This window comes from Pseudophryne corroboree, chromosome 6 (assembly GCF_028390025.1).
Source record: "Pseudophryne corroboree isolate aPseCor3 chromosome 6, aPseCor3.hap2, whole genome shotgun sequence".
Lineage (NCBI taxonomy): Eukaryota > Metazoa > Chordata > Amphibia > Anura > Myobatrachidae > Pseudophryne > Pseudophryne corroboree.
The window spans coordinates 840,903,702-840,920,906 of NC_086449.1; the positions used below are offsets into that span (position 1 = coordinate 840,903,702).

General features: G+C 46.4%; 1 protein-coding gene across 1 annotated transcript in view; it reads right to left on the minus strand.

Moving 5' to 3' along the window:
* PIK3C2G (phosphatidylinositol-4-phosphate 3-kinase catalytic subunit type 2 gamma) overlaps positions 1 to 17,205 on the minus strand; it is a 326,465-nt gene that overhangs the window by 164,233 nt on the left and 145,027 nt on the right. Inside the window, exons 12-13 of the mRNA XM_063930092.1 lie at positions 2,519 to 2,641; positions 1,790 to 1,921 (exon numbers count right to left, since the gene is read on the minus strand). Coding sequence (XP_063786162.1) covers positions 1,790 to 1,921; positions 2,519 to 2,641 — 255 coding nt within the window. The remainder of the gene's footprint in view (positions 1 to 1,789; positions 1,922 to 2,518; positions 2,642 to 17,205) is intronic.

Genomic DNA, 17,205 nt, shown 5'->3' on the forward strand with positions numbered 1-17,205 from the left:
GAGTAACACGTGTACCCGCTCATTCCTTCCCTATACAGTACAGAGTAACAAGTGTACCCGCTCATTCCTTCCCTATACAGCGGAACATCTTCTGTAATAACATGACTCCTCTACTGCATCTGACAGAATCACAAGTCCCTTACTGGATCTATGATAGGTTATGCTCTCGGATTTGTAATGTGGCCCTATATGCACAGTTGTGGCCCCTGAGCACTCACTGAGGGATATTACATAGGTAAACATGTGTAGCCAGGTACAGACCCACCGTCAGCTCACCGCACATCCCTGAGCCCCAGACACCCACATGTATTATATTCAGCTGACGCTGGGACTGTATCTACTATATTGTGCCCTCACCCTATATCACAGTATATAGGCCCAGATTTATCAAGCCTTGGAGACAGAAAGTGGAGAGAGATAAAATACCAGCCAATCAGCTCCTAACTGTCATGTTACGGTCTGTGTTTGAAAAATGACAGTTGGGAGCTGATTGGTTGGCACTTTATCACAGTGCAGTTTATCTCTCTCCAAGGCTTGATAAATCTGGTCCAGTGTTTCCAGAGACTGTACTGTTTGTTGTGCGCCAATCGCTAATCATTTTGGGCATATAGGTCAGGGCATAATAATTCCCATTGGCTGAGGAGAACACCCCAATATACAGCCCAGCGGCCATCTTGCTGGCTCTTCGTGGACCCAAGTTACTGGACGTTGGCGGTCTGAGCCAGGACCGCATGTGTAGTGTCCGCAGCACTGAATGGGTTACTGGCCTCATATTCAGGTACACATAGACTGAAATCATGTACACAATCACTCGCCATTTATCGGTGTGTAGACACCTCAGCCTGACTTCAGCGTCTTCTCGGGGAGGCCAGTTCTCCAGCGCAGGGTTATATGTAATAGCTTACCAGCAACATCAGCCTCACAGCAGGAACTGGCTTGTTGCTCCAATATATGTCCTAATTGCTGAGTAAAATCTTTTATAGATAAGTGAGGACAAATGTAGTCAGCGGTGTGCAGAATAGCGGTAACACTGCGGCACAGGCCCTAATGCTGGGGCTCATTTGCTGTCATTAAGCTGTTACAGATACTCTGGGGGAGTATTATCAAAGCTTGGAGAGTGAAAAAGTACCAGCCAATCAGCTCCTAACTGTCCTTTTCCAGACATAGCCTGTAACATGACAATTAGGAGCTGATTGGTTTGTACTTTATCTCTCTCCACGCATTGATAGGTCTCTCCCACTGTGGGGAGCCAGCACAGGGCAATAGGGAACCACTATAGCACTCACCTCAGAAAGGTGGTAGTCTGTATGTTCACATAAAGGTTTCTATGGGCACCTCAAGGGGGCTCAATTCACTGGCCTCTACCCTCATGCCTGCACAGTTGGGGTAACCTACCTTGAATCATGGTGGATATAAGGTTCGTTGAAAGATGTATGTGTGTGATCGCTATGTCCAGGCATGAGGGTAGAGAACAGTGAATCGAGCCACCTCGAGGTGCGCCAAGAAACCTTTACATGAACATATACCGCCTTTGTGAGGTGAGTGCCACAGAGGTTCCCTATTGCTGGTGTGGAAAAGTTCTGACCTAGAGATCTCAGCACTCGTTTCCTTCTGTCTTCTCTATGTCCTGGAATACGGAGGGAGGACGCACCCAGATATATACTGCAGACAGCCACTGTTATATTATAAGAGACAGCGCCTCCGGGGCCTTTGTCTGTGTGACTCAGCACTTGGCCCGCGGCTGCCTTGTTTTCATCTCTGGATAATTGGTCAGAGTAAAGGAACTTACTGGTCTGAGTAGAGGGGCAGACAGGACCAGGCGAGGAAGGAGCCGCCCGGAGAGGTCTCGCTCACTGCGCACAGTCTCAGCACCAGCATGGACTCATACGGGATGGTCGCCACGGGGACAGGGAACGTGATCCTGAAACACAGGGCATACTATCACACGTGCTGGGACATTGCATGTGTATACTGTCATACAGAGCTGCTGCACCCTGATCCTCCCACTTGCAGGTTGTGTCTCCAGGTAGCCGGAGGTCACGGTGTCAGATCCCCGCTGCAGGGGGAGATGTACCGGTATGCTAGAGGGGAGACAGGAGCTTCTAGAATGTACTATATACATGATAGCTGTAATCTGATTGGCTGAGATCTCCCCCCCCCACCCCCCCTAGAGACTCCATTCTGCGGACTTATACAATGTGCATATACTGAATATTAGCCTCTGCTGTATTAAAGGTATCCACGCATAGGCATACAGGCATTGGGCGAGCTGAAATACTCTGTGCTGGCACGAACAATATAATACTCCAATCTGACTCTCCCTTGTCCACTCCATAGCAGGGTGTATAAATCTGGGGTAATACCCGAGATACTCTAATTATAATAATCTGACACTTTGCTCCTCTCCCATTTACCCCTCAGTACATTTAACTGAATAATAAAACCATTTTCAAAGAAGTAACTTTGTTTGGATAATCTCTCAGACAGTACAGACTGAGCGCTGATCCCAAGAGCTTACATCTCATTCCAAATAACCATTGAGAAGAAAGACTTTGTAGCTGGAACATTTCTGGTTTTTACTTCAGGACAGATCTTCCTCCCGGCGTAAGTGACCGAACAGGAGAGGCTGAAACTGTTATCACTGAAACCACAGGAAAGAGCCATTATTACTATATATACATCTCAATCATTGGTTATATATACACCGCACGGACAGTCTCAGTCATTGGTTATATATACACCGCACGGACAGTCTCAGTCATTGGTTATATATACATTGCACGGACAGTCTCAGTTATTGGTTATATATACACCGCACGGACAGTCTCAGCCATTGGTTATATATACACTGCACGGACAGTCTCAGTCATTGGTTATATATACATACCACGGACAGTCTCAGTCATTGGTTATATATACACTGCACGGACAGTCTCAGCCATTGGTTATATATACACATCGCACGGACAGTCTCAGCCATTGGTTATATATACATACCACGGATAGTCTCAGTCATTGGTTATATATACACTGCACGGACAGTCTCAGTCATTGGTTATATATACACTGCACGGACAGTCTCAGTCATTGGTTATATATACACTGCACGGACAGTCTCAGTCATTGGCTATATATACATCGCACGGACAGTCTCAGTCATTGGTTATATATACACTGCACGGACAGTCTCAGCCATTGGTTATATATACACTAGAGATGAGCGGGTTCGGTTCCTCGGAATCCGAACCCGCCCGAACTTCATTTTTTTTTACACGGGGCCGAGCGACTCGGATCTTCCCGCCTTGCTCGGTTAACCCGAGCGCGCCCGAACGTCATCATCCCGCTGTCGGATTCTCGCGAGACTCGGATTCTATATAAGGAGCCGCGCGTCGCCGCCATTTTCACACGTGCATTGAGATTCATAGGGAGAGGACGTGGCTGGCGTCCTCTCCGTTTATAGAGAAGAGAGTGAGACTAGAGTAGAGAGAGACACAGTAGTAATTTTGGGGAGCATTAGGAGGAGTACTTTAGGAGGAGTACTACTACTTGCTGAAGTGATAGATAGATAGATAGTGTGACTGTATAATGTATATCTGACTTGTGGGGGAGACACTGACAGTGGGGAGCAGTTAGAGTCTGAGAGCAGGACTCAGGAGTACATATAACGTACAGTGCACACTTTTGCTGCCAGAGTGCCACATTGCCATTGTGACCACACTGACCACCAGTATAATATATATTGTGATTGTCTGCTTAGGAGTACTACTTGCAAGTTGCTGATAGTGTGACCAGTGACCTGACCACCAGTTTAATAATCACCACCAGTTTAATATATATAATATATATATATAATTGTATATAATATATATATAATATTGTATACCACCTACCCGTTTGTTTTTTTTTTCTTCTTCTTTATACATACTACTATAGTAGCTTACTGTAGCAGTCTGCGGTGCTGCTGAGCTGACAGTGTCCAGCAGGTCCGTCATCAGTCATTACATAATAAATATATATACCTGTCCGGCTGCAGTACTAGTGATATTATATATATATATATTGATTTCATCTCATTATCATCCAGTCTATATTAGCAGCAGACACAGTACGGTAGTCCACGGCTGTAGCTACCTCTGTGTCGGCAGTCGCTGGTCCATCCATAATTGTATACCACCTACCCGTGGTTTTTTCTTTTTCTTTCTTCTTTATACATACTACTATAGTAGCTTACTGTAGCAGTCTGCGGTGCTGCTGAGCTGACAGTGTCCAGCAGGTCCGTCATCAGTCATTACATAATAAATATATCTACCTGTCCGGCTGCAGTACTAGTGTGATATTATATATATATATATATATATTGATTTCATCTCATTATCATCCAGTCTATATTAGCAGCAGACACAGTACGGTAGTCCACGGCTGTAGCTACCTCTGTGTCGGCAGTCGCTCGTCCATCCATAATTGTATACCACCTACCCGTGGTTTTTTTTTTCTTTCTTCTTTATACATACTACTATAGTAGCTTACTGTAGCAGTCTGCGGTGCTGCTGAGCTGACAGTGTCCAGCAGGTCCGTCATCAGTCATTACATAATAAATATATCTACCTGTCCGGCTGCAGTACTAGTGTGATATTATATATATATATATATATATATATATATATATTGATTTCATCTCATTATCATCCAGTCTATATTAGCAGCAGACACAGTACGGTAGTCCACGGCTGTAGCTACCTCTGTGTCGGCAGTCGCTCGTCCATCCATAATTGTATACCACCTACCCGTGGTTTTTTTTTTCTTTCTTCTTTATACATACTACTATAGTAGCTTACTGTAGCAGTCTGCGGTGCTGCTGAGCTGACAGTGTCCAGCAGGTCCGTCATCAGTCATTACATAATAAATATATATATACACCTGTCCGGCTGCAGTACTAGTGATATTATATATATATATATATTGATTTCATCTCATTATCATCCAGTCTATATTAGCAGCAGACACAGTACGGTAGTCCATGGCTGTAGCTACCTCTGTGTCGGCAGTCGCTCGTCCATCCATAATTGTATACCACCTACCCGTGGTTTTTTTTTTTTTTTTTCTTCTTTATACATACTACTATAGTAGCTTACTGTAGCAGTCTGTGGTGCTGCTGAGCTGACAGTGTCCAGCAGGTCCGTCATCAGTCATTACATAATAAATATATATACCTGTCCGGCTGCAGTACTAGTGATATTATATATATATATATATATATTGATTTCATCTCATTATCATCCAGTCTATATTCGCAGCAGACACAGTACGGTAGTCCACGGCTGTAGCTACCTCTGTGTCGGCAGTCGCTCGTCCATCCATAAGTATACTAGTATCCATCCATGTCCATTGTTTACCTGAGGTGCCTTTTAGTTGTGCCTATTAAAATATGGAGAACAAAAATGTTGAGGTTCCAAAATTAGGGAAAGATCAAGATCCACTTCCACCTCGTGCTGAAGCTGCTGCCACTAGTCATGGCCGAGACGATGAAATGCCAGCAACGTCGTCTGCCAAGGCCGATGCCCAATGTCATAGTACAGAGCATGTAAAATCCAAAACACCAAATATCAGTAAAAAAAGGACTCCAAAATCTAAAATAAAATTGTCGGAGGAGAAGCGTAAACTTGCCAATATGCCATTTACCACACGGAGTGGCAAGGAACGGCTGAGGCCCTGGCCTATGTTCATGGCTAGTGGTTCAGCTTCACATGAGGATGGAAGCACTCAGCCTCTCGCTAGAAAAATGAAAAGACTCAAGCTGGCAAAAGCACCGCAAAGAACTGTGCGTTCTTCGAAATCCCAAATCCACAAGGAGAGTCCAATTGTGTCGGTTGCGATGCCTGACCTTCCCAACACTGGACGTGAAGAGCATGCGCCTTCCACCATTTGCACGCCCCCTGCAAGTGCTGGAAGGAGCACCCGCAGTCCAGTTCCTGATAGTCAGATTGAAGATGTCAGTGTTGAAGTACACCAGGATGAGGAGGATATGGGTGTTGCTGGCGCTGGGGAGGAAATTGACAAGGAGGATTCTGATGGTGAGGTGGATTCTGATGGTTTGTTTAAGTCAGGCACCCGGGGAGACACCTGTTGTCCGTGGGAGGAATATGGCCGTTGACATGCCTGGTAAAAATACCAAAAAAATCAGCTCTTCGGTGTGGAAGTATTTCAACAGAAATGCGGACAACATTTGTCAAGCCGTGTGTTGCCTTTGTCAAGCTGTAATAAGTAGGGGTAAGGACGTTAACCACCTCGGAACATCCTCCCTTATACGTCACCTACAGCGCATTCATAATAAGTCAGTGACAAGTTCAAAAACTTTGGGCGACAGCGGAAGCAGTCCACTGACCAGTAAATCCCTTCCTCTTGTAACCAAGCTCACGCAAACCACCCCACCAACTCCCTCAGTGTCAATTTCCTCCTTCCCCAGGAATGCCAATAGTCCTGCAGGCCATGTCACTGGCAATTCTGACGAGTCCTCTTCTGCCTGGGATTCCTCCGATGCATCCTTGCGTGTAACGCCTACTGCTGCTGGCGCTGCTGTTGTTGCTGCTGGGAGTCGATGGTCATCCCAGAGGGGAAGTCGTACTCGTAAGCCCACTTTTACTACTTCCACCAAGCAATTGACTGTCCAACAGTCCTTTGCGAGGAAGATGAAATATCACAGCAGTCATCCTGCTGCAAAGCGGATAACTGAGGCCTTGGCATCCTGGGTGGTGAGAAACGTGGTTCCGGTATCCATCATTACTGCAGAGCCAACTAGAGACTTGTTGGAGGTACTGTGTCCCCGGTACCAAATACCATCTAGGTTCCATTTCTCTAGGCAGGCGATACCGAAAATGTACACAGACCTCAGAAAAAGAGTCACCAGTGTCCTAAAAAATGCAGCTGTACCCAATGTCCACTTAACCACGGACATGTGGACAAGTGGAGCAGGGCAGGGTCAGGACTATATGACTGTGACAGCCCACTGGGTAGATGTATGGACTCCCGCCGCAAGAACAGCAGCGGCGGCACCAGTAGCAGCATCTCGCAAACGCCAACTCTTTCCTAGGCAGGCTACGCTTTGTATCACCGGTTTCCAGAATACGCACACAGCTGAAAACCTCTTACGGCAACTGAGGAAGATCATCGCGGAATGGCTTACCCCAATTGGACTCTCCTGTGGATTTGTGGCATCAAACAACGCCAGCAATATTGTGTGCGCATTAAATCTGGGAAAATTCCAGCACGTCCCATGTTTTGCACATACCTTGAATTTGGTGGTGCAGAATTTTTTAAAAAACGACAGGGGCGTGCAAGAGATGCTGTCGGTGGCCAGAAGAATTGCGGGACACTTTCGGCGTACAGGCACCACGTACAGAAGACTGGAGCAACACCAAAAACGCCTGAACCTGCCCTGCCATCATCTGAAGCAAGAAGTGGTAACGAGGTGGAATTCAACCCTATATATGCTTCAGAGGTTGGAGGAGCAGCAAAAGGCCATTCAAGCCTCTACAATTCAGCACGATATAGGAGGTGGAATGCACCTGTCTCAAGCGCAGTGGAGAATGATTTCAACGTTGTGCAAGGTTCTGCTGCCCTTTGAACTTGCCACACGTGAAGTCAGTTCAGACACTGCCAGCCTGAGTCAGGTCATTCCCCTCATCAGGCTTTTGCAGAAGAAGCTGGAGACATTGAAGGAGGAGCTAACACGGAGCGATTCCGCTAGGCATGTGGGACTTGTGGATGGAGCCCTTAATTCGCTTAACAAGGATTCACGGGTGGTCAATCTGTTGAAATCAGAGCACTACATTTTGGCCACCGTGCTCGATCCTAGATTTAAAACCTACCTTGGATCTCTCTTTCCGGCAGACACAAGTCTGCTGTGGTTCAAAGACCTGCTGGTGAGAAAATTGTCAAGTCAAGCGGAACGCGACCTGTCAACATCTCCTCCTTCACATTCTCCCGCAACTGGGGGTGCGAGGAAAAGGCTCAGAATTCCGAGCCCACCCGCTGGCGGTGATGCAGGGCAGTCTGGAGCGACTGCTGATGCTGACATCTGGTCCGGACTGAAGGACCTGTCAACGATTACGGACATGTCGTCTACTGTCACTGCATATGATTCTCTCCCCATTGAAAGAATGGTGGAGGATTATATGAGTGACCGCATCCAAGTAGGCATGTCACACAGTCCGTACTTATACTGGCAGGAAAAAGAGGCAATTTGGAGGCCCTTGCACAAACTGGCTTTATTCTACCTAAGTTGCCCTCCCACAAGTGTGTACTCCGAAAGAGTGTTTAGTGCCGCCGCTCACCTTGTCAGCAATCGGCGTACGAGGTTACTTCCAGAAAATGTGGAGAAGATGATGTTCATTAAAATGAATTATAATCAATTCCTCCGTGGAGACATTGACCAGCAGCAATTGCCTCCACAAAGTACACAGGGAGCTGAGATGGTGGATTCCAGTGGGGACAAATTGATAATCTGTGAGGAGGGGGATGTACACGGTGATATATCGGAGGATGATGATGAGGTGGACATCTTGCCTCTGTAGAGCCAGTTTGTGCAAGGAGAGATTAATTGCTTCTTTTTTGGTGGGGGTCCAAACCAACCCGTCATTTCAGTCACAGTCGTGTGGCAGACCCTGTCACTGAAATGATGGGTTGGTTAAAGTGTGCATGTCCTGTTTATACAACATAAGAGTGGGTGGGAGGGCCCAAGGACAATTCCATCTTGCACATCTTTTTTCTTTAATTTTTCTTTGCGTCATGTGCTGTTTGGGGAGTGTTTTTTGGAAGGGCCATCCTGCGTGACACTGCAGTGCCACTCCTAGATGGGCCAGGTGTTTGTGTCGGCCACTAGGGTCGCTTATCTTACTCACACAGCTACCTCATTGCGCCTCTTTTTTTCTTTGCGTCATGTGCTGTTTGGGGAGTGTTTTTTGGAAGGGCCATCCTGCGTGACACTGCAGTGCCACTCCTAGATGGGCCCGGTGTTTGTGTCGGCCACTAGGGTCGCTTAGCTTAGTCATCCAGCGACCTCGGTGCAAATTTTAGGACTAAAAATAATATTGTGAGGTGTGAGGTATTCAGAATAGACTGAAAATGAGTGGAAATTATGGTTTTTGAGGTTAATAATACTTTGGGATCAAAATGACCCCCAAATTCTATGATTTAAGCTGTTTTTTAGTGTTTTTTGAAAAAAACACCCGAATCCAAAACACACCCGAATCCGACAAAAAAAATTCGGTGAGGTTTTGCCAAAATGCGGTTGAACCCAAAACACGGCCGCGGAACCGAACCCAAAACCAAAACACAAAACCCGAAAAATTTCAAGTGCACATCTCTAATATACACTGCACGGACAGTCTCAGTCATTTGTTATATATACATTGCACGGACAGTCTCAGCCATTGGTTATATATATATATATACACTGCACGGACAGTCTCAGTCATTGGTTATATATACACTGCACGGACAGTCTCAGCCATTGGTTATATACACTGCACGGACAGTCTCAGTCATTGGTTATATATATATATATATATATATATATATATATATATATATATATATATATACACATCGCACGGACAGTCTCAGCCATTGGTTATATATACACTGCACGGACAGTCTCAGTCATTGGTTATATATACATCGCACGGACAGTCTCAGTCAATGGTTATATATACATTGCACGGACGGTCTCAGTCATTGGTTATATATACATTGCATGGACGGTCTCAGTCATTGGTTATATATACATTGCACGGACAGTCTCAGTCATTGGTTATATATACACTGCACGGACAGTCTCAGTCATTGGTTATATATACATTGCACGGACAGTCTCAGTCATTGGCTATATATACATTACGCGGACAGTCTCAGTCATTGGTTATATATACATTGCACGGACAGTCTCAGTCATTGGTTATATATACATCACATGGACAGTCTCAGTCATTGGCTATATATACACATCATGCGGACAGTCTCAGTCACTGGTTATATATACACATCACGCGGACAGTCTCACTCATTGGTTATATATACACCGCACGGACAGTCTCAGTCATTGGCTATATATACACATCACACGGACAGTCTCAGTCATTGGCTATATATACATCACACGGACAGTCTCAGTCATTGGCTATATATACATCACACGGACAGTCTCAGTCATTGGTTATATATACATCACGCGGACAGTCTCACTCATTGGTTATATATACATCACGCGGACAGTCTCACTCATTGGTTATATATACATCACGCGGACAGTCTCACTCATTGGTTATATACACATCACGCGGACAGTCTCACTCATTGGTTATATACACATCACGCGGACAGTCTCACTCATTGGTTATATACACATCACGCAGACAGTCTCACTTATTGGTATATACACATCACGCGGACAGTCTCACTCATTGGTTATATACACATCACGCGGACAGTCTCACTCATTGGTTATATATACACATCACGCGGACAGTCTCACTCATTGGTTATATACACATCACGCGGACAGTCTCACTCATTGGTATATACGCATCACGCGGACAGTCTCAGTCACTGGTTATATATACACATCACGCGGACAGTCTCACTCATTGGTTATATACACATCACGCGGACAGTGTCAGTCATTGGTTATATATACACATCACGCGGACAGTCTCACTCATTGGTTATATATACACATCACGCGGACAGTCTCACTCATTGGTTATATACACATCACGCGGACAGTGTCAGTCATTGGTTATATACACATCACGCGGACAGTGTCAGTCATTGGTTATATATACACATCACGCGGACAGTCTCACTCATTGGTATATACACATCACGCGGACAGTCTCACTCATTGGTTATATACACATCACGCAGACAGTCTCAGTCATTGGTAATATATTATATACACACACACACCTGTTGTCACAATGGCTGATGCAGAACACCTGTGCTGCTGGAACAACATCACTACTTTATATTACGGCAATATCCCCCCTATAAGCCAGACCGTGCGTCAGGTGCTGTAACTTCTTGTATAAATGTTTAATGAAGTCACTAAGTGGTTTGGGTTGGAATGTTACACAGGGGAGCGGAAGTTATATAATAAATCTGGGGAGGACTTCGGGCCGGGAACGTGTAATAATATCTCACGGGGGCAGATGTTACTTAGCGTCCTCCCTGATTACTCACAATAAGTGCAGAATATTCTGCTCACACTGTAATGTATTCATTCCCCAGCAAGGAACACAGCGCATTACTACCGCTCCACATCAAGTGTCATCTCCATGAATTATTCACCTAATTACAGGCTAGAAAAATAGGGACAATTAGTAATAACTCTGCAGTCCCCCTCAGTATATTACTACTGCCTCACTGCGCGGCCCGGCTTATACCATCATCAATCGCAGCTAATCCGCCTGAGAGGGGGCAGGGGTTCTCTGTGGCTTGTACAGTGGGTGTGAGTGTGTGTGTGTATGTAGGAGTATAATATATATGTACTGTGTGTGTGTGTGTGTGTGTGTGTGTGTGTGTGTGTGTGTGTGTGTGTGTGTGTGTGTGTGTGTTTAATATATGTACTATGTATGTGTGTGTGGTATACAGTAAGTATGTATGTACGTACGTACGTACGTACGAGCATAATATATATGTACTATGTGTGTGTGTGTGTGTGTGTGTGTGTGTGTGTGTGTGTGTGTGTGTGTGTGTGTATGTGTATGTGTGTGTATGAGTATAAACAGAATTTTAATACCTACCGGTAAATCCTTTTCTCCTAGTCCGTAGAGGATGCTGGGGTCCATTTCATGACCATGGGGTATAGACGGTTCCGCAGGAGCCATGGGCACTTTAAGACTTTAAGGGTGTGAACTGGCTCCTCCCTCTATGCCCCTCCTCCAGACCTCAGTTATAGGAACTGTGCCCAGGGAGACGGACATTTTCAGGAAAGGATTTACTTTTATACTAATGGTGAGATTCATACCAGCTCACACCTCAACCATGCCGCACAACATGGATTCAACATAACACACGCCAACAGGCATGAACCATTTACAGCAACATGCTGAAAACAATTGTAACACACTTGTGTAACTAACTGAACAAAACTGCAGGTAAAATACGCACTGGGTCGGGCACCCAGCATCCTCTATGGACTAGGAGAAAAGGATTTACCGGTAGGTATTAAAATCCCCTTTTCTCATACGTCCTAGAGGATGCTGGGGTCCATTTCATGACCATGGGGTTGATACCAAAGCTCCAGTACGGGCGGGAGAGTGCGGATGACCCTGCAGCACCGATTGACCAAACTTGAGGTCCTCATCGGCCAAAGTGTCAAACTTATAAAATTTAGCAAAAGTGTTTGACCCTGACCAAGTAGCTGCTCGGCAAAGTTGTAATGCCGAGACCCCCCGGGCAGCCGTCCAGGATGAGCCCACCTTCCTAGTAGAATGGGCCTTCACCGATGTAGGTAACGGCAATCCAGCCGTAGAATGAGCGTGCTGAATCGTACCTCTGATCCAGCGCGCAATAGTCTGCTTAGAAGCAGGACACCCAATCTTGCTGGGAACATACAGGACAAACAGAGCCTCTGTTTTCCGTAACCAAGCTGTTCTTGCAACATAAATCTTCAAAGCTCTGACAACATCTAGAGACTGTGACTCAGTGAAAGTGTCAGTAGCTACTGGCACCACAATAGGTTGGTTTATGTGGAAGGACGAAACCACCTTTGGAAGAAATTGTTGACGAGTTCTTAACTCTGCCCTATCTTCATGGAAGATCAGGTAAGGGCTCTTGTGAGACAAGGCCCCCAACTCAGACACCCGCCTTGCGGATGCCAAGGCCAAAAGCATGACCACTTTCCAAGTGAGAAACTTCAATTCTATCTCCTGTAGAGGTTCAAACCAATCCGATTGAAGGAACTGCAACACCTCATTAAGGTCCCATGGTGCCACTGGAGGCACAAATGGAGGCTGGATGTGCAGAACCCCTTTCACGAACGTCTGAACTTCTGGAAAGGATGCCAATTGTTTTTAAAAGAAAACTGATAAGGCCGAAATGTGGACCTTGATTGACCCCAATCTAAGGCCCGCATCCACACCAGCCTGCAGAAAATGGAGAAAACGTCCCAACTCAAACTCTTCCGTAGGATCCTTCTTTGATTCACACCAAGACACATATTTTCTCCAAATACGGTAGTAATGTTTAGACGTTACTCCTTTACTGGTCTGAATAAGAGTGGGGATGACTTCCTTGGGAATACCCTTTCGGGCTAGGATCCGGCGCTCAACAGCCATGCCGTCAAACGTAGCAGCGGAAAGTCTTGATACACACACGGCCCCTACTGTAGTAGGTCCTCTCGAGGAGGAAGAGGCAGAGGATCTTCTATGAGCAACTCCTGAAGATCTGGATACCAAGCCTTCCTTGGCCAGTCTGGGGCAATGAAGATTGCTCGAACTCGTTCTTCTTCTTATTTTCAGAACTTTTGGAATCATTGGAAGTGGAGGGAAAACATATACCGACCGAAATACCCACTAGGTCACCAGTGCATCCACTGCTATTGCTTGAGGGTCTCTCGACCTGGAACAATATCTCTGAAGCTTCTTGTTAAATCGAGATGCCATCATGTCTACTTGAGGAACTAACCAAAGACTTGTCACCTCTGCGAAGACTTCTTGGTGGAGGCCCCACTCTCCTGTATGGAGATCGTGTCTGCTGAGGAAGTCTGCTTCCCAGTTGTCCACTCCTGGAATGAAAATTGCTGACAAAGCTCTTACATGTCTTTCTGCCCAGAGGAGAATCCTTGTCACCTCTGCCATTGCCGCTCTGCTTTTCGTTCCGCCTTGCCTGTTTATGTACGCGACTGCTGTTACACTGTCTGACTGGATCTGCACGGGATGATCTTGAAGAAGATGTACCGCTTGTAGAAGGCCATTGTAAATGGCTCTCAATTCCGGAACGTTTATGTGAAGGCAGGCTTCCTGACTTGACCATTTTCCTTGGAAGCTTTCCCCCTGTGTGACAGCTCCCCAGCCTCGGAGACTTGCATCCGTTATTAGGACCCAGTCGTGAATCCCAAACCTGCGTCCCTCTAGTAGGTGAGAACTGTGTAGCCACCACAGGAGCGAAATCCTGGCTTTGGGGGACAGGATTATTCCGGTGCATGTGTAGGTGGGATCCGGACCACTTGTCCAACAGGTCTCACTGGAATACTCTGGCATGAAATCGCCCAAACTGTATGGCCTCGTAGGCCGCTACCATTTTCCCCAACAACCGGATGCATTGATGGATCGACACGCTTGTTGGTTTCAATATTTATTTGACCATTTTCTGGATTTCCAGAGGCTTTTTCACTGGAAGAAATACTCTCCGTACTTCTGTGTCCAGAATCATCCCTAAAAAGGACAATCTCGTTGTCGGTTCCAACTGCGACTTTGGAAAATTCATGATCCAACCGTGTTGTTGGAGTATTGACAGGGAGAGTGCGATGTTCTGCACCAACTGTTCTCTGGATCTCGCTTTTATCAGGAGATCGTCCAGATAAGGATTATATTGACTCCTTTTTGACGAAGGAGGACCATCATCTCCTCCATCACCTTGGTGAATACCCTTGGTGCCGTGGAGAGTCCAAACGGCAACGTCTGGAACTGGGAACGGCAATCCTGTACTGCGAATCTCAGATAAGCTTGGTGAGGAGGATAAATGGGAACATGCAAGTAAGCATCCTTTATGTCTACTGACACCATGAAGTCCCCCTCCTTCAGACTGGAAATCACTACCCTCAGGAATTCCATCTTGAACTTGAACCTTTTCAGGTAGAGATTCAGATTTTTCAGGTTTAAAATCGGTCTGACCGAGCCGTCCGGCTTCGGATCTACGAGGAGGCTTGAATAAAAACCTTCTCCTTGCTGTGACAAGGGTACCAGGACGGGATCAGTACTAAATGCCGCCGGCCGGAATACCGGCGGTCGAAATACCGACGCCGGAATCCCGACCACACAATCCCGACAGGGGTGGCGAGCGGAACGCAGCCCCTTGCGGGCATGGTGCCACGCTACGCTTGGCACACTATTATATTCTCCCTCTATGGGTGTCGTGGACACCCACGGAGGGAGAATATGTCGGGATTGTGGCGGTCGGGATTCCGGCGTCGGGATTTCGACCGCTGGGATTCCGGCCGGCGGCATCTTGACCGCATCCCACCAGGATAATGACCTGATCCTGACATAATTTTTGAATTGCCGTTGTTACTGCCTCTTTCTGAAAGAGTAGCTGTCAAGGTCGATTTGAAAAATCGGCATGGGGGGACGTCTTGAAACTCTAGTTTGTACCCATGGGACCCTATTTGTAAGACCCATTGGTCCAGGCCAGACTGAATCCAGATTTGACTGAAAAGTCTCAGACGTGCTCCCACCCAAGCGGACTCCCGCAAGGGAGCCCCAGCGTTATGCTGCAGATTTGGCAGAAGCAGGGGTGGACTTCTGCTCCTGCGATCAGGGAGACGCTGCAGATTTCTTTCCTTCCCCATTCCCCTACCTGCAAATAAAGGGGGAACCTTTGGCCTTTTTGTATTTGTTGGGCCGAAAGGACTGTATGTGAGAGTGATGTCTTTTTCGCCGGTGTAGGAGCATAAGGCAAGAATGTCAACTTACCTGCGGTAGCCGCAGAGACTGACGCATCCAGCCCATCACCAAATAAGGCCTCACCTTTATACAGGAGAGCCTCCATATTTCTTTTGGAATCTGCATCAGCATTCCACTGGCGAATCCACAACGCCCTCCGAGCCGATACTGCCATGGTAGCGGTTCTTAATCCCAAGAGACCAATATATTTCATGGATTCTAGTACGTACGCAGCAGCGTCTTTGATATGACCTAACGTTAGGAGTATCTCGTCTCTATCTATTGTGTCAATGTCTAATGACAAGTTTTCTGACCACTTCTCAATAGCACTACTCACCCACGCACAGACAATGGTAGGCCTGAGTAGTGTCCCATTGGCCACATCAATAAATCACCTCACTCACTTGCGGTCTGTCGGCTCCTTAAGTGAAGCCATTCCAGGCGCAGGGAGAAACACCTTTTCTCTTTTATGACAGGGCCCTGTCTAAAATGTGGGGTGACTCCCACCTTTTGGAAAAAGGTAAGCTGCCTGAATTCCTTTTGGGAATCTGAAATTTCTTTTCAGGTTAAATCAGACTCCCTCCAAGAGACTGTTCAACTCCTGAGGTGGAGGTAAAATTACATTACTTCTTTACTAAAGTAAACCCTCTCCTTGTGGTAAAAGAGGGGCTTTGTAACTTCTAACACCACCTTTATAGCTAAAAACATGTTTTGAATGCTTTTTTTGCTAATTTAGGACCTATTGCCCTGGAATCACTAATGTCGACACAGGAGTCTGTGTCGGTATCAGTTTGTACTTGCAAATTTGTATGTGACCCAGAGGGGTCCCTGTGGATGAAAGGCAGAACTATTAAAAATCACATCTTCAACAGATTATATTCAGTTTTCTGTATGAGATTCAGTAGTGATTCACAGTATCATGTAACCTTTCACCCAGTCAGGCTCTTGGTGTCATATTACGCCTCTGTGTCCTTAACATGTCTCCCACAGAAGAAGAATTCCCTGCCACAGACATGTCACACACATGCACAACCACACCACAGACACTCTGGGACTTATAGGGGACAGACCCACAGTAAAATCTGTCAGAGGGACACAGATAGGAATTGCCAGTTCACAACCCAGCGCCAGTAACACAATGTCTGTGAACACAAAATGCCCACTGACATGCAGCGCTTTTATAATGCTAATCACACAATTATATAGCACCAAATTCACTGTGGCCCCCCCTGATTTTGTACCCTGATACTTGTTCAGTAGTGGAGGAGGACCAGCGTTGTCTCTGCAGCCTGAGGAGAGAGAGAATGTGGTGCTGAGCAGTGTGCTGGCTGACCGAGGAGGAAGCTCCACTCTTCAATGGGGTGTTTCTCCTCAGCTTTTATGAGGTCATTTTTTATACTGGCGGGGGTAGGACTGTGCCTCAGCAACTTATGCCCCTTATTTATGCCAGTTTCCATAGGTTTCATGCTGCCCAGGGCGGCGCCCCCCCCCCCGCGCCCTGCACCCTGCAGTGCCTGTGTATGTGTGGGCAACATGGCACGCTGCG